Source organism: Kogia breviceps, chromosome 2 (genome assembly GCF_026419965.1).
Source record: "Kogia breviceps isolate mKogBre1 chromosome 2, mKogBre1 haplotype 1, whole genome shotgun sequence".
NCBI classification, from domain to species: Eukaryota; Metazoa; Chordata; class Mammalia; order Artiodactyla; family Physeteridae; genus Kogia; species Kogia breviceps.
Window position 1 is genome coordinate 131,829,058 of NC_081311.1, and position 23,438 is coordinate 131,852,495.

Below are 23,438 nucleotides of genomic sequence, written 5' to 3' on the forward strand. Positions count from 1 at the left end.
CTACTTAAACTTTATGGTCGAACCATGCTGTATTTAGCATTAGATGAATATGATCTGCTCAGGATCTTCTCAGTTTTAACAGTACTTCCTTAGGAAGATCTTTTCTGATCCCTAGATTAGGGTCAGATGCCCTGCTATCACTCTTATATCACCTCTTAATCTTCTGTCATAGCAAAACATACTTGTTTAATTATCTGCTTTTGTGATGGCATATCTTATGTTGTCACAGATTTTCTAGCACAGTGTCTGACACATAGAAGATGTTTAATATTTTCTACATGAAGAAATAAATATAGAAAGGGAGATAGATGTTAAGATAGCTCTTAAAGAATGAGTACCTATTTTGTTTGCAATAAGAGAGTAAATATTGCATATATAAATCATATTTGCCTACATATGATTTTCCATTCAGGTCTGTCATTGTATACATACAGCCAAAATACCAAACCCTTTGAACATGTACAGTTAGAGGCAATAATTTCTCTAAGAGCATAATGTGGATCAGGTACTAAAGAAGACTAATTTCTTTCCACAAATAAAAATTGGAGGGCTTCCCTGGTGGCACAGTGGTTGAGAATCCGCCTGCCGATGCAGGGGACGCAGGTTTGTGCCCCGGTCTGGGAAGATCCCACATGCCGCGGAGCGGCTGGGCCTGTGAGCCATTGCCGCTGCGTCTGCGCGTCCGGAGCCTATGCTCCGCAATGGGAGAGGCCACAACAGTGAGAGGCCCGCGTACCGCAAAAAAAAAAAAAAAAAATGGATATATTTAAGGTATAATAATTTCCCCTAGATTTATTGAGATATAATTGACATATAACATTGTTTAAGTTTAAGGTGTACAACATGTTAATTTGATACACTTATATATTACAAAATAATTACCACCATTGTGTAACTTTCAAGTATATAATACAATATTATTAACTATAATCACTATCCTGTTTAGGTCTCTAGAACTTACTCATCTTATAACTGGAAGTTTGTACTTTTGACCAACATCTTATGCCCCTACCCCTCAGCCTCTTAAAGAAGCCCAATTTTTAAGACACATTTTGACTAGTCTCCATAATAATACAAATTATGCTCATATGCTCATCAAATGTTGTGAGTTGAAATTTATACTGGTTCATAATTAGTCTACACTTACCTGAAACATTTTCTGTAAAGCACTTTAGCTATCATTAAATTTCATTTAGTTTATATCACAGGTATATAAATAAAGCATTCATAGGTATATAAAGAAAATATCCGTTAATTCAGGCTATACATAATGTGAAGAGTGTTTTAGGGTAATATATTGTACTTGGTGTCCCAATTTTGCATTCAATTAAATATATTATAATTTTAGTCTTTGTTTTATTTTTAAAATGTAACCTTTTATCACACGGTAAAGAGAAAGTATTTACATTTATAATTTTAGAGGATATTAGTTTTCTATTATCAGACTATTAATCTTAAAATTCTTTGATTCTACTCTTTTGTGGAAAAGAAAGCATTACAAGAACCCTGATGAACACAAATAAGATGCAATGAAAAATCACAATAAAAATGCCAATAATGTAGGTTTAATTCCTAGATTTAGATTTAACCATGCAGTTTTGGAATTTGATAATAGCATGTTGTCTTTTACATATTAAACTCTGTAGGAGATATTATACCTTTTATAATAGTGTAAAAGCGATTTTGATTTGAAGCATGTTGTTCTGAAGAATATGAAATAAAATGAAGTTCATGAGAATTAAAAAAGTGACTATGCATTTACCTATTTATCTATCTACTGTTATACACAATTATGAAAGATTGCCAGAATAAAAACTCATCATTTTTAGGGACTTCTAATTTTGATGGGTTGGATGAGTGATGATACACATGGTTTGGAGGGAAGAGTCCTTTTTTAGAGTATAATTTTGCTTGTTAAATCATTAAAGCTTAGTCATATATGGAGAAAACTGCCTAATAATTATGAACTAACATTTTAACATGGCATTTGCAACAGATACATTAGACACTTAATTAAATAGAATGTTGCTTATTTTTAAAGGAATGACAAAAAAAATCAAACTTTCTTTGGCATGTGAAATCTTTATATTATCAGAGGTGGGAAATCTGAAAGACGTGGTTCATTCTCTGGATGATGCAGAATTGCTCTAAGCAGTAAGCTTACTGTTTTCAGACAGCATTAGCAGTTTCAGCAAATACAACTGTGTCATCCTCCCTTAATATGCAGTGTTTGTAACTGCAAAGGGGAGATGATAAACAGCATATGCGATCTGATATCTTCATGATGACTTAAACAGATACTAATGGACAGATCTGCTCTTTGATGTTTTCTTCACTAGCCCTGAAGATGCTGAGACATAGAGATGGCTGTGATTATCTTTTGTAAGACAGGAAATGCAATCTTTAGGGGTCTCTGGAAATAGAAAGGTTATGCAGTCTGGAACCTGTGAGCCTTTTCAATCTCTAAGTCATCAGGTATGATGTCATGAATTATGATTATACCATTAGATTGTAGAGTTATTGCTTTTTCTAGCTCTTAGTCATTTACAACATATTAATCAATGTAATTGTTTATTATTAGATTTTCCTTAGGATATTTGAACAAGTAATATTTATAGTACTAGACACCGGTTAAACAATATGAATTTTAGAAATGTGTGTGTGTTTAAGTTTGTGTTTACTGTAGCTTTTTACGGGGAAGTGGGAGGTAAGGAAATAGATTCTTTGTATGTGATTAAGGGCAAGGTTTTGGGCTCTACAGACTTTTCCAGATTAAACATGAATACAGTCAAATTGCATCTTTTATTTCAAATGATGAAAATAGCATAAATTGTTCAAACTTATAAGGATACACCATAGCTAGCTGCTTGTATATAGTGACATAATAAAAATTTTTATCTGGGATTACTTGAGCATAGAAATAGATGTTGCTACCATTGTACTGTGCAACCACACAGCAACCCAAGTGTGATGAGTAGAATCATGTTTATCAGCATCTGGGCTATTTTCCTGAAATTCGTATTTCAGTATCTAAACTGTTTTAGAAGGCATTACTTTTAATCATTTCTCAGATCTATTGAAATAATTATGCTTTTTGTCCTCTTAATGTAGAGAGATCTTCTAAGGCATTGCTTATAGATTAAAGTAGATGATAAATCTGTTTTTTGGTTTGGTTTGGTTTTTTACACAGAAATCTGGTGACATATAAGCCTGTTTAATGTTTTTGACCCAGAGATATTCTGCATTTGTTTACTTTCATTTTCACAATGAAAAGACTTGACTACATTAAATATGTTAACTACAAAGAGTAGAAAATCATCACAGCAAAGAATTTGGATTTATATATTTTATGCTGAAACTCTATTTATTTTAAACCATTTTTCCCTATCATGTTTAATTTTGTTTGTTATAGCATGTCCTCAGAATTACATGCTTCGGTAAGAAACTGCCTCTGTCTGACATTCAGATTTTGAAGGAAATGTATTGTATTTTTTTATGTTATAATATTTCTGCCTCAGTATTAGGGGACTTGGCAGATACTTGACAAGGCATTCCATATTAAATGAGCAAAAAGAGAGAAAATGGTGCAGCATTTCTCAGCAGAAAGTTTTGTTTTCATGATTCCATAGCTTGATTAGAATTGAATGGCTCATCAGTGTAAAATGATGTATTAAGTATGAATATATTTATCAAAAGACTGAAGTGGAAGTCTGAAACGGTGATTTGATTCAGTTAAGGGGTCAGTTTCTCCTTTTTAATTAAAAGCACACTAAAATTTATACCTACTGATATTGGCTATAATTTATATGTTATTCAGGCTACTTAGTCAGCTTAGATTCTTATTAGCAGGGAAGACTGCCATATTCTTAAGCTTGATTAGTTTTGGAATGATTTGAATATACCTTTTAGTTGCTACAAAACCTGTTTAATCTGTTAGAATTTATTTCCAGTATTTGCATGTATTAGTCACTATGAGTACATTCTGTTTCTTGGCATTGCTTTGGGATTCCTCTAGGTATTGGTTTCACAATACCTAGATTTTTCACTGTATTTGTGACCTTTCAAGAGAACCAAACAATAAAAATTCTTAGTTACCTTCTTCAGTGGCACTTAAATGAGGACATCTCAATAATATCCTCAATAATGTAAGGTGAAAAAAATTACTGTCTTAGAGTTATTTCGTTTACAAAGTGGAGAAAAATTTCTCTCTGTTGCTATGTCAAAATATATAACATTAAAAAGTTAAGATTGATTAAAATGTCACAGACATTTAATGTAACGTCAGCCTTTTGCCCGTACAGCAAGGTGATCTTGACCTTTTGAATGGTGAAATTGATTGCACATCTGCTCAGTAACAATTGGTCATCTTGTTTTTGCAATGGTTGCCTCTATCTGTACCATTTTATACATGCATTTCATTATATATTGTAAAGATTTCTGAGGTAAGCTGCCTGTAAACAAGTACTTGAGTAATTGTTCAATTGTAAACAACTCTTTGAGTAATTGTGAAATATGATCATTTGCACAATACTGTATTTGGTGTTGTGAAGAGAATACAGAAAAGAAAGAGTTGTTTCCTGCTTTCAAGATTATGAGAAAATGTACATAATGAGCTAGGTTCACATTTTGAATTGACTTTTCAAAAGTGGTATGGTACAGTCAGTTTTAATTTAATTTATAAATTGGTGACTCTTATGATGAGTTACATATCATTGTTTTTTTCCTCATGTAAATCTCTTGATATTAGAGAAATAAAAGATTGGGTTGAACTGTATAATCAAGCATTTTCTAATTTTGATAACTGCATTAACTTCTTTTATAACACATTAAATTCTTTTTATTAGGGCATTATAAACTGTGAATAAATAAAATAACATTGTAAGTTTTATAAGCCATAGTTTTCAATTTGAGAGTGAAGGGAGATCTAGCCCATTGGCAGGAGGCAGAAGCAGGGACCCCAAGAATCAGCTCAAAACAGGGATGTGACCAATCCAGTATAATTCCAGGCTAGGCATAGGTCATTATGTATTTTGGAAGGGGGTTTTGATTTAGCAGGGATTAAACTCTGGAAATAAGGAGTAACAAGTTTGGAGTGTTTAATGCTAGGTCGGTCATTTATGGAGTACTTTGAATAAACTGGGGAGGATAGGATTCACCTTAGGCTCTGAGGAAGAGGACTGGGAGGAAATAGTAGGGAAGTAGACGTTAACCAGCTGGCTGTTAGACATCCAAGCACTACTCTCTTCTCTTTCGTATCAGTGTGCTGGCTGAAAGTAGCAGGGAGGTGGGTAGAGCAGATGCAAAAACCTTGTTTCCCTAGAATCCTAGACTGGCACATGCTGCTCAATAGTACTTGTTTTCTTGGATTAGAGCAATAGAAAATTGATTTACAAATTCTTCTGGTTTGTATAGTATGGTAGTTAAGCATCCAGACTGCCGTGTTCACTAGGTTCAAACCTTAGCTACACCACTTACCAGCTGTATGATCATGGGCAAGTTATTTAACCTTTCTGGGTATCAGTTTCCTCAGCTTTGATATAGGGATAGTAATGGTGCCTACCTCAAAGAACTGTGAAGATCAAGCAAGTTAATGTATATAAAGTACCTCTAAGAGTACTGGTATATACTAAGCACATTACTGCCAACATTATTTATTGGCAGACATTATTATGTACACTCTTAGAGCTAGGATGGGCTATTGGTAATGGTCGTCATGAGTTTAATTTTGATCTCTCCCTCACTCTTCTTATCAAGTAAGAAATTCAGTCAAAAACACGTGGTACACTGAAATAAAGATGGTTATAAAAATGCAAATAAGAAAAGCATGCTACATCTGACTAAATTCTAACATTGACTGACTATAAGAATTGTGACTTGATGAAAAATTTTGTTTAAAGTTTTTTTGCACCTGCTTACTAGCCTGATTTAAACTTCTATTAAGATCCTATGTGTGTAGATCCTTTGCTTTCCTATATTTTACCAACTACTTCATTACAGGAAAATCACTGGGTCTTTGGGTAAACTTAACGGCAATATCATGTCTTCTTTAGTAACAGTTGGAGATTAAAATTAAGGAGTAAAATCAAGGTTTAAATAAAATAATAGACAAGTTATATAGCTTAGGTTTAATGATCTGAGGTGTTTTTTTTTTTTTTTTTTTTCGGTACGCGGGCTTCCCACTGCTGTCGCCCCTCCTGTCCGGAGCACAGGCTCAGGACGCACAGGCCCAGCGGCCATGGCTCACGGGCCCAGCTACTCTGCGGCACGTGGGATCTTCCCGGACCGGGGCTCGAACCCGCGTCCCCCGCATCGGCAGGAGGACTCCCAACCACTGCGCCACCAGGGAAGCCCTGAGTTATTTTTTTTTTAATTATAAAAAATGTCTTCGACAGAAACTTCACTGAAAATTATACTCAGCTTGTTTTAGTAATTTTTTAAAAATTTGTTTGTTTATTTATTTATTTATGGGTGTGTTGGGTCTTCATTGCTGCACGCGGGCTTTTTCTCGTTGCCGTGAGCGGGGGCTACTCTTCGTTGCACTGCGCGGGCTTCTCATTACGGTGGCTTCTCTTGTTGCGGAGCGCGGGCTCTAGAGCGCAGGCTCAGTAGTTGCAGCACATAGGCTTAGTTGCTCAGTGGCATGTGGGATCTGCCCGGACCAATGCTTAAATCCGTGTCCCCTACATTGGCAGGCAGATTCTTAACCACTGTGAGACCAGGGAAGTCCCTAGTAATTTTATTTGTTAATGAAAATTTTTATTCTAGATGAAAGACTAAAATGAAATATGCTATAAATACAATGCTATATATGAATAAGAAAATACAAGTTCCTATTTGATAGAGTATACTATTTTGAATTGCTGATGTTATTTAATGTAAAAACATCAATTTGCTTAAAAATTGCCAAGCTCCTAAGTACAAGTGTGTAATTTGATATTTGGATGAAATCTAAATCTAAATCTTAAATAATCCTAAGTGTTACATTTTGTGACATTTTTGCATTTTAGTTCTCTTCTCTTGAGCAATTTTCTCAATGTGCAGCTATTTCCCCAAATTGGCACACAGTCAATCAAATCTCAGCACAATGCAATTTGTTAAAACAAACAAAAAACCAAACATACAAAACCCTACAGTGTTCCAGTAAGCACAGTACTGGGCAAGGATATAAAGACCAATGGGTCCCTGCCTTCAGGAATTCATAGGTAGTGAATTGTAAACACTAAATACAGGTAACTATAACAGAATGTGGAAAGCAGTGAGTGCCACAGAGATTCAAAAGAGATATGAAAGAAGCATAAATTATTCTGCTGTGAGTTCAGTGGGCAGAATATTTCAAGCGGAGTGGAGAGAGAAGAAGAGAAACTAGATGGGGAATTGGGGAAGTATGGTAAGGTAGCATCTGAGTTAGACCTTGAAGAGTGGCCAAGATAGGGAAAAGGTCATTTTGTGCAGAGGAAACAACATGAGTAAAAGTTGGGAGACAGAAAGCAAATAATATGTTTGAGTAGTATGGAATAGTTCATTTTGGCTTATAACCTGTTGGGGTAATTCAAATTATCACAGGAAAGATTTGTTGGGACCAGATAATGCAGAATCTTGAGTGTTAGATTATAATTACTAAACTGAGAACTTTTCTGTGATGAACTACTTATTCTTGGGGGAAAATAAAATAAAAAACAAAAGAACAGTACCTATATTTTGCAGTCATTTTCAGGGCTCTAACTCTCTTGAGACTTTGAAAATGAAAATTAAATTCCTGAGTAGATTTAGTAGTTAGTAGACAAGGTAGGGGGTAGAAGCAAAATTAAGGATTTTAATAAAATTCTCTATCAAAGTTGCACATGAGAGCATTTCTCAGTCTATCCACAACCACTCAAAAGTCCTACATTTCAGATCCTAAGAGACCTCCTGCTTGTCCCTGATGTAAACTCTATTTCATTGGTAGGTAATCAGATTTAGCTTTGGCTTTATTTTTGACATTTCCTAGACCAAGGACAACCTAGAGGGATCATTTTAATACAATGAATATGCATGTCACTATGGTGAATATTTGGATAATAAGGACTTTGTCTTAGGAAAAATTGGAAGGAGAAATTGCTATTTATAACCATGGAAGTTACAGGGATATTTAAGCTTTCCTCTTTGTTAATATAGCAATGATAAAGTAAACTGTCATTGCTAATACCTTTAATATCACCTTTAAATCTTCTACTCCACACACCAGAATTTAGTCAGTAATGTGTGAGGTTAGTAAAAAAGCTGGGTAACATCCAAGAGCAGATTTCCTTTAGGTATGACATCTGGGATGTGACTTTTGTTATCAGGAGGATGATATCTGTGCATGGGAATTGTGAAAAAATTGGAATTGAATCCTCTCATTTAGTACATCATCCATATAAAGTATGTCAGAAATAAACTAATGGAATTCCACAAGTGTGAGTAAAAATGAAACCAGACAGAATTGCTCTTCTGGCCCTTTATTTAGAGCAATAGCAGATCCATATAATTGAGAGTACTCTGTTTCTTTCTGTAGAAGTCTGCATTATTTGAAAAACCCATTTTTCTAGAAGTTCTTATGAAGTTGTTTTTTATTAATCCTGTGACTTCACATTGCCTGGAAAATAGCCATACATACGGTAGGGGCCCAATAAGTTTTCAATACTTAGTTTAGAATCATAGATCCATTTCTGGGAGAAACTTTGGAGAACATTGGGCTTTGGGTTGCTTTAAAACTTTTAAACACTTTTTACCTTAGAAAACAGGTAAAAGACATTTACTGAAATGATCCTTTCCTTATCCCAATCCTTTTGAAAAATGATAATACAGGAATATAAGTAAGTTAAAAAGGTAATTGAATATTCTTTTATCAAACTTCTCTTTATAAAAGGCAACAGAACCTAGTTTCAATGAAGTACATTGCAAAATGTGCTGCATATAAATGGATACCGGGCTTCCCTGGTGGTGCAGTGGTTGAGAGGCCGCTTGCCGATGCAGGGGACACGGGTTCGTGCCCCGGTCTGGGAAGATCCCACATGCCGCGGAGCGGCTGGGCCCGTGAGCCATGGCCGCTGAGCCTGCGCGTCCGGAGCCTGTGCTCCGCAACGGAAGAGGCCACAGCAGTGAGAGGCCCACGTACCGCAAAAAAAAAAAAAAAAAATGGATACCATCTATTTCTAGCCATTCCTTTCTTTCAAATTTTATTGAAACTCATAATAATTTATTGAGTCTATTGTGTAGTATGGAGGGAGGCAGTAGAGTGCAGTAGTTAAGAGCTCAAGTTAATAGAGCTGGATTTGCTTCTTTAGACCCCATATCCTCCACTTACGGACAGTATTTATCTTAGTAATGTTACCTCACCTCTCTTTCTCAATACTCTCATCTGTAAAATGCGGGTACTAATATGCTAATCTCTAGGCTTGTAATGAAAATCAGTTGAATTAATGATTTAATGTAAGTAAATTGCTTCAACCAGTGACTAGCTTAACAAATATTAGTTATTATAATTACTCCCCACTGGACTAGGTAAAGCTGAGGAGAAAGCTACAAAAGATAAACAAGATATAAAACAAATCCACCCCTTCAAGGAATTTACATTATAGTATATGTAAAGTATCACCTGTATATGTATATAAATATAAAATACATACACACACAAACACATACATACATACACACACATTATACTTTAATTATATATAGTATACTAAAAAGAAACTAAACAACTTGCCTAAGATCAAAATTGCCAGCAAAGGATAGGATGATATGAGGTTCAAACCGGAGGTCTAGCTCTACAGCTCTTGCTCTTAACCACTGAGTTATACTGCTTAAGGTTATGTACATTCAAATTAGATACTAGATAGCCTTGTATAAGTTAGTATATTCTAAATATCAAATTGAGATGAGAGACCTCAAGGTAAACTGAAAATGCTGTGGAAGACTTCATGTAAGAGGCGTGATGGCTTTCATCTGACACATTCTTTTTGATTTCTCCTCCACTACAAATTACATGTATAAAGTCTTTAGCACAGTTTCTACCATAGGTAATAAATTATAGTTGTTGTTATTATTGTCACAATCTTTCTGATAATTGCTTCTAAATCTCCCCTAATTGGTGCAATGTGCTGTTTGAAAACTATGAATCTAATCTATGCTCATGACTTAAATTACCCATCAGTGATTCTTAATTGTAATTATGCATCAAAATCAAATGTTTAGCTTTTTAAAAACATTGATGCCCCAGGCTTATTTCAGAAGTACTAAATAAAGTCTATGGATTTTTAGCCCAGTCTTCTATATTTACAAAAAGCTTTCCAAGTGAATCTGATGGGCTGCCCAAATTGAGAAATGCTGCTTTACATGGTGGTGAATTGCAAATCTATAGCTGAAATCTACATCTTAACCTCTATCTAGTGTTCCAGACTGCATCTCTGCTCATTTATCTCATCAATATCTCAAACTTGGTATGCCCCAAGCAAAGCATTATTTTATCTTCAAAACCTCTTTGTCTTTCCTAGTAATGACCTAGTAATAACTTGCAACTCTTTAATCCAACCATAGGTCCAATTACTCACTAAGTTATGTAGACTCTTTCTTCCAAGTAGTCCAGAATTAACCTTTTCTTTCCATTCCCCATTGTCTTGATCTCAATGTTAGTTCACGGTTCATTTCTCACCTGGACTACTGTAGTCATTTCTTAATTGGTATTTCTTTTTTCTTCCCATTTCTCATCTCCAAAGCAACCTATTCACTCCTCAGCTACCAGAGTATTCTTTCTAAAATGGAAACCAAGAACAGGCATTTGCCTACTTAAACTAATTCTAAGGCTCCCCATTACCTTCATGATAATTTTCAGAGTTCAGATAAGTGAGAACATACAATATTTATCTTTCCCTGTGTGACTTATTTCACTTAGCATAACGTCCTCAGGGTCCATCCATGTTGTTGCAAATGGCAGGATTTCCTTCTTTATCATGGCTAAATAATATTCCACTACATTTATTTTATTCATTCATCTATTGATGTACACTTAGGTTGTTTCCATATTTTGGATATCGTCAATAATATGGCAACGAATATGGGAGTGCAGACATCTCTTTGAGATAGTTATTTTATTTCCTTCAAATACTTACCCAGAAGCGGTACTGCTAGATCATATGGTAGTTCTATTTTTAATTTTTTGAGGAATGAGGAAGTGACATTTAAACTTAGCCATTTTTAGTGAAACTTAGTCTAAATTCTACGAGTTAGAGAGAGACAGCCTCTCTCAAATCTTTTAAAATGCTGTTCTCTTTGCCTATAATGCCTTTGGTCCCTCATTTCTCTTGTTTTTGCCTGGCTAACTCTCTCTTATATCTCAAGATTTATTTAGATTAAGCATTACCTCCTTTTGAAACATCCCCTCATCTCTTCAGAGTGAATTAGGTGTTTTTTCTATATCTTCTTCTGGATCCTAGTATTTACCTTAAATGAAGCACAATACATGCTGTACTGAAGTCATTGATTTTCCTGTCTTGACTGTGAACTGCTTAAAGGCAAAATTAATGTCTTTTACTTTTTTCAGGCCAGCACTAATATTGTTCCTGGCACATTGTAACTACATAATAAATTTTTGTTGAATATCAAAATGGGTAATGAGTATGAAATGTTCATGGAGACATATGGCCTAGGTCACTTTGGACACCATTAGGAATTCATAGTATATGAATTTATAAGCAGGGTTGTATAAGCAGGATTGGACCAGACTTTGACGTGTTTAAAAGTTAAATTAAGGAATTTTAGATTTTATACTTAACTAACATAATATCATTGCAGTATAGCATATTGATTAAGAGTATTGACCTGCCGGGACTTCCCTGGTAACACAGTGGTTAAGAATCGCTTGCCAGGGGCTTCCCTGGTGGCGCAGTGGTTGAGAGTCCGCCTGCCGATGCAGGGGATACGGGTTCGTGCCCTGGTCCGGGACGATCCCACATGCCGCGGAGTGGCTAGGCCCGTGAGCCATGGCTGCTGAGCCTGCACGTCCAGATCCTGTGCTCCGCAACGGGAGAGGCCACAACAGTGAGAGGCCTACGTACCGCCAAAAAAACAAAACAAAACAAAGAAAAAAACTTCAGAATCGCTTGCCAGTGCAGGGAACACAGGTCCGGGAAGATCCCACATGCCGTGGAGCAACTAAGCCCGTGCGCCACAACTACTGAGCCTGCGCTCTACAGCCCCCATGCCGCAACTACTGAGCCTGTGTGCCACAACTACTGAAGCCCGTGCGCCTAGAGCCCTGCTCAGCAACAAGAGAAGCCACTGCAATGAGAAGCCCGCACACCACAACGAAGAATAGCCCCTGCTCATCCCAACTAGAGAAAGCCCCCGCGCAGCAATGAAGACCCAGTGCAGCCACATGTGCAGCCAAATATTAAAAAAAAAAAAAAAAAAAGTATTGATCTGCCTTCAAACCCCGCCTCTGCCTCTTAGTAGCTAAGGGTTCCTGAGAAAGTTTCTTAGCCTCTTTAATTCTCAGAATACTCAGGTGTTTTGAAGATTTTTAATGAGTAACAGTATGTAAAGTTCTAGCACTGTACCTGGCAGGTTGTAAGCCTTACAATGTTACTTATTATTATTATTGCAATTGTATGCAACATTGAGAAAAATCAGACAGCTAAGGGACTAACAGTTTCAGAATGTAGAGTTAAAATTATCCAATGATTGACCATTTAGCTGGCAATCAGGAAACCAAAATTTTAGTTCTCGTTCTATCTCTGTTATTGGCTTACTGTAAAGCTTGAATGTATCTCAGTTTCCTCATACAAAAAAGTATGTTAATGCTTTTAATGTATGTTAATGCAAAAGTAGTAATGTTAATGCTTTCCTCATCAGGATGTTGTAATTGTTTGAGATGTCTAAAGAAAATAAACTGTTAAATTATAAAGAGTGGGAATCTATATTCTTTGAAGTCGCTGATATCATCATGCTTTTGTACAAGCTGTGCCATCATTTGCCTGGAATGCTCTTCTTATTCACCTTGATAATCCTATTTTTCCTTTAAGACTCAGTTTAAGCATCAGTTATTGGGATTAGGTGGTCATTTATATATCCCTTAGAATGCTAAGCCTACTTCTGGTATAACATTTACAATGTATAACATTTGAAAAAACACCTACTTGTATGTCTTCTCTCATAAAATGTAAAATTCTAGAAGGCAAGTGTGTCTTATAATTCGGTATTCCCACTGCTAGTACAGATTCTGGCACATGTTAAATTGTTAGTAAATATTAACTCAAAGAATGGATTATGTTATATAAATTTAAGAATACTGAAGTATGTTTTAAAGCAGCAAAAAGTTTCTGAAGCTCATTCAGAGGTTGTTTGCTGTGAACTGGAGATTAGAAAATGTGGTAATAGTTACAATGAACTATAATAATAGCAGAATAAATATTAACAGTAGAATAATAGTAAGAAGAAAATATTACCCTAGATATTTTCTGAAAATATAGCAAAGATGAAGGAAAATCAAGAGAGTTTAGGTATAACTACCAGGTAGAATACACCCAGCTACATTTCCTTTCTCCCAAAATCCTATTAAAGAGACAATTAATGGTATTTCTAACCTTTTCTCTATACCAAAATTAAATTAGGGTGGGGAAAATGGAAGAGGAAGAAAAACAGTGACAAAATTTTGTGAGCAAAAACTCAGAAGGAAAATGTCAAGTGACTTGGCTAACAGAAAACAGAATTGTTAACTAGCATTGGCAAAAGCTGAGAACCAACACAATTTATACTGAAGCATCCTGAAAGGCACCAGATACCTCTGAAAGAGAGAATCAAGCTACTAAAGTAAAAAGTATTGAATTAAAATTCAGTCACATTTCTGGGTCATCTTTCTCTTTTACTTCAGTCCACTAGGCAAATATCCCACCTCTACTCCAGCAGTAGACTGGAGAGGAGAAAATAGAATCTCTTTGGACTGAGTAACCCAGGAACAGATAAGTTCATAAAGCACCATATTAAAAACAACTTCAGTAAGAATACTGTGATCCCAACTCTCTTCCTCTATTTCACTCCTAGAAAGCTGGCAGCCAGGTGTTCATCTGCCATGCAGGATAATGGAAGATACAACTGGACTCAACAAGATCAGGAGGAAGGTCCCAGACATATTGACATCAGGGTTTCCCATAGAAACAGCCAAATCAAATCACTTTACAATATGCTCAAAGTTGACAAGCCCTATCCAAATACTCAGGGCTTCCAATTAGCTTTTTGGTTTCATACTTTTAAATATGAGCACAAAACCAAAACCCATAAAACCTCTGAGGAAATCTTCTAACATAAAAGATAGAGGCCAATGTTTTTTGGATTTGATATCAAAAACAAAGGTAACAAAAATAAACAAATGGAACTACATCAAGTTAAAAGGCTGCTTCATAGCAAAGGAAACCATCAACAAAATGAAGAGGCAACCAACGGAATGGGCGAAAATATTTGCATATCATATATCTGATAAGGGGTTAATATCTAAAATATGTAAAGAACTCATACAACTCAATAGCAAAAAGACAATCCTATTAAAAAATGGGCAGAGCACCTGAATAGACATTTTTTCCAAAGAAAATATGTGGACAGCCAACAGGTACATAAAAAGATGCTCAGGGAAATGCAAATGAAAACCACAAGGAGACATCACCTCACACCTGTTAGAATGGCTGTTATCAAAAAGCCAAGGAATGACAAGTGTTTGAGAGGGTGTGGAGAAAAGAGAACCCCTATGTGCTGTTGGTGGGAATGTAAATTGGGGCAGCCGCTATGGAGACTCCTCAAAAAGAGAACCACCAAATGATCCAGCAGTTACACTTCTGGGTATTTATCCAAAGAAAACAAAAGCACTAACTCAAAAACATCTATATCTATATAGATAAATATATATAGATCAATCTATCTATATAGATATATATATATATCTCCATCCTAATGTTCATTGCAGTGTTATTTACAATAGCCAAGATATGGTAACAACCTAAGTGTTCATTGACAGATGAACAGATAAAGAAAATATGGTGTATGTATTGTATAGGCAGTGGAATATTATTCAACCATAAAAAAAGAATGAAGTGGGAAGCTGCAGCATAGCACAGGGAGTTCACCTCTGTGCTTTGTGACCACCTAGAGGGGTGGGATAGGGAGGGTGGGAGGGAAGGTGACACAAGAGGGAAGAGTTATGGGAACATATGTATATGTATAACTGATTCACTTTGTTGTAAAGGAGAAACTAACACACTATTGTAAAACAGTTATACTCAAATAAAGATGTTAAAAAAAAAAAAGAATGAAATGAACTCTTGCCATTTGCAACAACATGGGTGGAACTTGAGGGCATTATGCTGATTGAAATAAGTCAGACAGAAAGACAAATACCATATGATTTAATAACAATTAATTTTACATATATAATTATTTTTATTTACAATCCCTATTTTGCATATGAGGCACAAAGAACATGCACAAAGTAACATGGTTAAGTAAGTAGTAAGTGCCATAACTGGATATGAAACCTGGACGTCTGGCTTTAGAGATTTTCTTAGGCACCACTCTGCTTCCTCTTATCTTAGTGCCTATTGATAGCATGAATTTAATAAACGAGAGCTGTTTATGGTATAAGACTAGCTATAAATTAGTTTTGGCTATTTCTATTAGATACTAAGTAGAGGAGGAGATTAATCACATATATTTCTTTTTTTTTTTAAATTGTGATACAACTTTTACATACTATTTTCAAACTTGCAAAATAATACACCATGTTTTCGTGGATATGTACATATGTAGTAAAAGTGTAAAACATACATGGAGATAACATGCGTGCTGGCTATTTTTTTATGCATCTTTATTGGAGTATAATTGCTTTACAATGTTGTGTTCGTTTCTGCTGTACAACAAAGTGAATCAGCTATATGCATACATATATCCCCATATCACCTCCCTCTTGAGCCTCCCTCCTGCCCTCCCCTCCCTATCCCACCCCTCTAGGTCATCACAAACACCAAGCTGATCTCCCTGTGCTATGCAGCAGCTTCCCACTAGCTATCTATTTTACATTTGGTAGTGTATATATGTCAGTGCTACTCTCTCACTTCATCCCAGCCTCTGCTTCCTGCCCTGTGTCCTCAAGTCCGTTCTCAACATTGTCATCTTTATTCCTGCCCTACCACTAGGTTCATCAGTACCATTTTTCTAGATTCCATATATATGCATTAGCATACGGTATTTGTTTTTCTCTTTCTGAATTACTTCACTCTGTATGACAGACTCTAGGTCCATCCACCGCACTACAAATAATTTCGTTCCCTTTTATGGCTGAGTAATATTCCATTGTATACATGTGCCACATCTACTTTATCCATTCATCTATCGATGGACATTTAGTTTGTTTCCATGTTCTGGCTATTGTAAATAGTGCTGCAGTGAATATTGTGGTAAATGTATCTTTTTGAATTATGGTTTTCTCAGGGTATATGCCTGAGTAGTGGTATTGCTAGGACATATGGTAGTTCTATTTTTAGTTTTTTAAGGAACCTCCATACTGTTCTCCATAGTGGCTGTATCAATTTACACTCCCACCAACAGTGCAAGAGGGTTCCCTTTTCTTCACACCCTCTCCAGCATTTATTGTTTGTAGATTTTTTGATTATGGCCATTCTGACTGGTGTGAGGTAATACCTCAATGTGGTTTTGATTTGTATTTCTCTGATGATTAATGTTGTTGAGCATCTTTTCATGTGTTTGTTGGCCATCTGTATGCCTTCTTTGGAGAAATGTCTATTTAAGTCTTCCACATGTTTTTGGATTGGGCTGTTTGATTTTTTTATATTGAGCTGCATGAACTGCTTGTATATTTTGGAGATTAATCCCTTGTCAGTTGCTTCATTTGCAAATATTTCCTCCCATTCTGAGTGTTGTCTTTTTGTCTTGTTTATGGTTTCCTTTGCTGGGCAAAAGCCTTTAAGTTTCATTAGGTCCCATTTATTTAGTTTTGTTTTTATTTCCATTACTTTACCAGGTGGGTTAAAAAGGATCTTGCTGTGATTTATGTCATAGGGTGTTCTGCCTATGTTTTCCTCTAAGAGTTTTATAGTGTCTGGCCTTACATTTAGGTCTTTAACCCATATTGAGTTTATTTTTGTTTTGTATGGTGTTAGGAAGTGTTCTAATGTCATTCTTTTACATATAGCTGTCCAGTTTTCTCAGCACCACTTATTGAAGAGGTTGTCTTTTCTGCATTGTATATTCTTGCCTCCTTTATCAAAGATAAGGTGACCATATGTTCATGGGTTTAGTTCTGGGCTTTCTATCCTGTTCCATTGATCTATATTTCTATTTTTGTGCCATTACCATACTGTCTTGATTATTGTAGCTTTGTAGTATAGTCTGAAGTCAGGGAGCCTGATTCCTCCAGCTCCGTTTTCCTTTCTCAAGATTGCTTTGGCCATTTGGGGTCTTTTGTGTTTCCATACAGATTGTATAATTTTTTGTTCTAGTTCTGTGAAAAATGCCATTGGTAATTTGATAGGGATTGCATTGAATCTGTAGATTGCTTTGGGGAGCATCATCATTTTCACAATGTTGATTCTTCCAATCCAAGAACATGGTATATCTCTCCATCTGTTTGTATAATCTTTAATGTCTTTCATCAGTGTCTCAATATATAGTTTTCTACATACAGGTCTTTTGCCTCCTTAGGCACGTTTATTGCTGGGTATTTTTTCTTTTTGTTGCAATGGTAAATGAGAGTGTTTCCTTAATTTCTCTTTCTGATCTTTTGTTGTTAGTGTGTAGGAAAGCAAGAGATTTCTGTGCATTCTTTTTATATCCTGCTACTTTACCAAATTCATTGATTAGCTCTAGTAGTTTCCTGGTGGCATCTTTAGGATTTTCTACATATAGTAAGTATCATGTTATCTGCAAACAGTGATAGTTTTACTTCTTCTTTTCTGATGTGGATTCCTTTTATTTCTTTTTCTTTGCTGATTGCCATGGCTAAAACTTACAAAACTATGTTGAATAATAGTGGTGAGAATGGGCAACCTTGTCTTTTTCCAGATCTTAGAGGAAATGCTTTCAGTTTTTTAACATTCAGCATGATGTTGGCTGTAGGTTTGTCATATATGGCCTTTATTATGTTGAGGTAGGTTCCCTGCATGCCCACTTTCTGGAGAGTTTTTTTCATAAATGCATGTTAAGTTTTGTCAAAAGCTTTTTCTGCATCTATTGAGATTATCATATGGTTTTTAGCCTTCAATTTTTTAATATGGTGTATCACATTGATGAATTTGCGTATATTGAAGAATCCTTGCGTTCCTGGGGTAAACCCCACTTGATCATGGTGTATGATCCTTTTAATGTGCTGTTGGATTCTGTTTGCTAGTATTTTGTTCAGGACTTTTGCATCTATGTTCATCAGTGATATTGGCCTGTAATTTTCTTTTTTGTGACATCTTTGTCTGGTTTTGGTATCAGGGTGATGGTGGCCTCATAGAATGAGTTTGGGAGTGTTCCTCCCTCTGCTATATTTTGGAAGAGTTTGAGAAGGATAGGTGTTAGCTCTTCTCTAAGTTTCTGTTAAAATTTGCCTGTGAAGCCATCTGGCCCTGTGCTTTTGTTTTTTGGAAGATTTAAAATCACAGCTTCAATTTCAGTGCTTCTGATAGGTCTACTCATATTTTCTATTTCTTCCTGGTTCAGTCTTGGAAGGTTGTACTTTTCTAAGAATTTTTCCATTTCTTCCAGATTGTCCATTTTATTGTCATATACTTGCTTGTAGTAGTGTCTCATGATCCTTTGTATTTCTTTGGTATCAGTTGTTACCTCTCTTTTTTTTTTTCTAGTTCTGTTGATTTGAGTCTTCTCCCTTTTTCCCTGCTGTGTCTGGCTAATGGTTTATCAATTTTGTTTATCTGCTAAAATAACCAGCTTTTAGTTTTTTTGATATTTGCTATTTTTTCCTTCATTTCTTTTTCATTTATTTCTCATCTGACCTTTATGATTTCTTTCCTTCTGCTAACTTTGGGGTGTTTTTTGTTGTTCTTTTTCTTTCTCTAATTACTTTAGGTGTAAGGTTATTCTGTTTATTTGAGATTTTTCTTGTTTCTTGAGGTAGGATTGTATTGCTATAAACTTCCCTCGTAGAACTGCTTTTGTTGCATCCCATAGGTTTGGGTCTACGTGTTTTCATTGTCATTTGTTTCTAGGTAGTTTTTAATTTCCTCTTTGATTTTTTCAGTGATCTCTTGGTTTTTTATAGTGTGTTGTTTAACCTTCATGTGTTTGTAGTATTTACAGTTTTTTTCCCCTGTAATTGATATCTAGTCTCATAACATTTTGGTCGGAAAAGATGCATGATACAATATCAGTTTACCTAGGCATTTAAAGCTTGTGTTTCATTACTTATTTTCTGTTTGGATGTTCTGTCCATTGGTGTAAGTGGGGTGTTAAAGTCTCATAATATTATTGTGTTACTGTCGATTTCCCCTTTTATTCCTGTTAGCATTTGCCTTAGGTATAGTGGTGCTCATATGTTGGGTGCATAAATATTTACAAGTGTTATATCTTCTTGGGTTGAACCTTTGATCAATATGTAGTGTCCTTCCTTGTTTCTTATAAGAGTCTTTAATTTAAAGTCTTTTTTGCCTGATATGAGTATTGCTACTCCAGCTTTCTTTTGATTTCCATTTGCATGGAGCAACTTTTTCCACCCCCTCACTTCTTTCAGTCTGTATGTGTCCCTAGGTCTGAAGTGGGTCTCTTGTAGATAACATATATAGGGGTCTTGTTTTTGTATCCATTCAGCCAGTTTGTGTCTTTTGTTTGGAGCATTTAATCCATTCCCATTTAATGTAATTATCAATATGTATGTTCCTGTTACCATTTTCTTAACTGCTTTGGGTTTGTTTTTATAGGTCCTTTGTTTCTCTTGTGTTTCCTGCCTAGAGAAGTTCCTTTAGCATTTATTGTAGAGCTGGTTTCGTGGTGCTGAATTCTCTTAACTTTTGCTTGTCTGTAAAGCTTTTGATTTCTCTGTCAACTCTGAATGAGATCCTTGCTGGATAGAGAAATCTTGGTTGTAGGTTTTTCCCTTTCATCATTTAAAATATATCCTTCCACTCCCTTCTGGCCTGCAGAGTTTCTGCTGAAAAATCAGCTGATAAATTTATGGGGATTCTCTTGTATATTATCTGTTGGTTTTCCCTTGCTGCTTTTAATATTTTTTCTTTGTATTTAATTTTTGATTGTTTGATTAATATGTGTTTCAGTGTGTTTCTCCTTGGGTTTATCCTGTATGGGACTCTCTGCACTTCCTGGACTTGATTGACTATTTCCTTTCCCATGTTATTGAGGTTTTCAACTATAAACTCTTCAAATATTTTCTCAGACCCTTTCTCTTTCTCTTCTTCTGTGACCCTTATAATTCAAATGTTGGTGTGTTTAACGTTGTCCCAGAGGTCTCTGAGACTGTCTTCAAGTCTTTTCTGTCTTTTTTCTTTATTCTGCTCCTTGGCAGTTATTTCCACCATTCTATCTCCAGGTCATTTATTCATTCTTCTGCCTCAGTTATTCTGCTATTGATTCCTTCTAGAGTATTTTTAATTTCAGTTATTGTGTTGTTCATCACTATTTGTTCTTTAGTTCTTCTAGGCCCTTGCTAATTGCTTCTTGTATTTTTTCCATTCTATTTCTGAGATTTTGGATCTTCTTTACTGTCATTACTCTGAATTTTTTTAATGGTAGACTGACTATTTTCTCTTCATTTGTTTGGTCTAGTGGGTTTTTACCTTACTCATTCATCTGCTGCTTATTTCTCTGTTTTCTCATTTTGTTTAACTTACCGTGTTTGGGGTCTCCTTTCTGCAGGCTGCAGGGTCATAGTTCCTCTACTTCTGTTGTCTGTCCCCAGTGGGTGAGCTTGGTCCAGTGGTTTGTGTAGACTTCCTGGTGGAGGTGACTGGTGCCTGTGTTCTGGCAGGTGGGTTTGGATCTTGTCCCTCTGATGGGCAGGAATGCATCTGGTGGTGTATTTTGGGGTGTCTGTGAGCTGAGTATGACTTTTGGCAGCCTATCTGCTAATGGGTGACGTTGTGTTCCTGTATTGCTAATTGTTTGGCATGAGACATCCAACACTGGAGCTTGCTGGCTGCTGGGTGGACAGGTCTTAGTTTTGAGATGAAGACCTCTGGGAGAGCACTCACCAATTAATTTTCCACGGGGCTAGGAGTTCTTTGGTGGCATGATGTCCTGGACTCTGCTCTCCCACCTTGTAGGCTCAGGCCCAAACCCCGGGTGGAGCACCAAGACCCTGCAAGCCACATGGCACAGAAGGAAAGGAAGCAGAAAAAACAAAACAAAAAACAAAAAACCCAAACAAATGAACAGACAAAACCCCAAGACAAATGGCAAAAGCAAAAATAAACAGACAAGATCATGCAAAGAAACATACACACACACTCTCTCAAAAAGAAAAAAAAAAGAGAGAGAGAGAGAGAAAACAAAGAAGAAGAGAGCAATCATAGCAATAAACAAACCCCAAAATGAAAACCAACACTAAATACTAAACTAACAAAAACATAAAACCAGAAACAAATCAAATGCAGAATCACATATATTTCTAATATGGTGTTTGGTTCTTCTAAGGAGTGGAAAAAATTCTCACGTCTCAATTATACACAAATTTAATTCAGATAATAGATAGCTTTTGGTGTTGTGAAGGGAGTAAATAATTAAGGAAATTTAAGAAGTTATCCATCGAAAGTGTTATATGTATTTTTACTCATTTTTCTTTTTTCCTCATTTCCCATTTCAAATCTAATTCCATCTTTTCCATGTTAAAGATTTTTAATTTTCTTTCTCTATGTCCCTTGAATTTTGACATAACTAGCAAATTTAAGAGCACAGATTTTTTTTGATTTGGTTTTGTCCTTTTTTAGATTTAAAGGGGAAAGTAAATAAAGTGGCCCTTCTCCTTTCCCTGTCCACATTTTTGACATGTGTATAATTAGGAAAATTGCTTTGCTTAGAGTTACTATTAACTGTAATAGAAGTTAATTTTTTTAGTAAATTGCATGATTACTCAGATTTCTACCACTTTACTAATGATATGATAAAACATATCACTAATAAAAAATCACTGAGGCTAAAGAAAAAAATTATAGAACTGCTTAGATTTGCTTACTTTACTTTGTACCTTATTTAAACACTATACTTTTTGTAGCTTAAGCATATACCTGAAGTATCTATTTTCACTGCTTGTTATCACTGAAGTTCATCTTCTAATGTTTTATTACTTTTCAGAACAATTTTAGTTATGTAAAAATATCTTGAAATTTCCTTGTTTATTTAATCTATAATGCTTTACAAATATCATTTTATTATTCCTACTCTCTGACTTGATTTGTTTGATTTACTTATATTAGAAAACCCCTTTCTTTCTTAAGTTTGCAAATTATTGAATATTCAAGTCCAATTCACCTATAAATCTTTAAAATACAGACACAATGGGCTTATTTCAGTTTAAATAACTCATATAATTGACTATTGTGTATGTAGGCCAATTCAGAACTGTCCTAATTTGTAATGGGAAGGTTAAATACTTGTGCACTACTCTAATTTTGTAGATTCTTACAAAGTTGAAAAGAACAAACCTTTATTCACAATGGAAAGGTTAGAAATTGATAATTTTACTTAAAAATGTATCTGTGTACCTTTATCCTCTTCCTATAATTGATACTTATGTCTCCTACAAGTCCATAGTATCTCAGTAAAAATATCAGGAATGGAAAAGTGTATTAATATATGGAAGGATTATAAATGTTATTATAATTCATTTTTATAATGTAGGCTGAAGTACAGATAAGTACTTAATACAGACAAAAATGACCCTTACACTGAAGTAGAAAACAATTGAATATAAAAAAATTCAAGTATTGTACCACTGGAAAGGATCTTAGATATCATGAAGTAATGTTTAAATTCATCTTATTTTTATTTTACTTATATTTGTTTATGTCCTTCAGTTTCTTAGCTCAGGATTCCTTCTTGCACCTCATACATTCTTTCTGGGATCATTTTATTTCTTTCTGAAATATATACTTAGAAGTTCCTTTAGAAAGGATGCCTTAGGGGCTTCCCTGGTGGTGCAGTGGTTGGGAATCCTCCTGCCGATGCAGGGGACATGGATTTGTGCCCCGGTCCGGGAAGATCCCACATGCCGCGGAGCGGCTGGGCCTGTGAGCCATGGCCGCTGAGCCTGCGCATCTGGAGCCTCTCCTCCGGGAGAGGCCACAACAGTGAGAGGCCCGCATACCACAAAAAAAAAAAAAGGAAGGATGCCTTAGTAATAAATTATCTCAGTTTCTGTTTGTCTGAAGTGCCTTTCTTGAATGATAGCTTAGCTGGATATCTACCTC

At 35.6% G+C, this 23,438-nt stretch overlaps 1 protein-coding gene across 12 annotated transcripts in view; it reads left to right on the top strand.

Annotated features, from left to right (window-relative positions):
• The window catches only part of SLC4A10 (solute carrier family 4 member 10), a 303,415-nt gene that overhangs the window by 80,471 nt on the left and 199,506 nt on the right, over positions 1-23,438 (top strand). For 7 of the 12 annotated variants that reach the window (XM_067026171.1, XM_067026170.1, XM_059052238.2 and 4 more), the window contains exon 2: positions 2,340-2,475. The exons of the other annotated variants lie outside the window; for them this stretch is intronic. In XM_067026171.1, coding sequence (XP_066882272.1) covers positions 2,395-2,475 — 81 coding nt within the window. In that variant the 5' untranslated portion in view covers positions 2,340-2,394. The remainder of the gene's footprint in view (positions 1-2,339; positions 2,476-23,438) is intronic. 12 annotated transcript variants of the gene reach the window in all.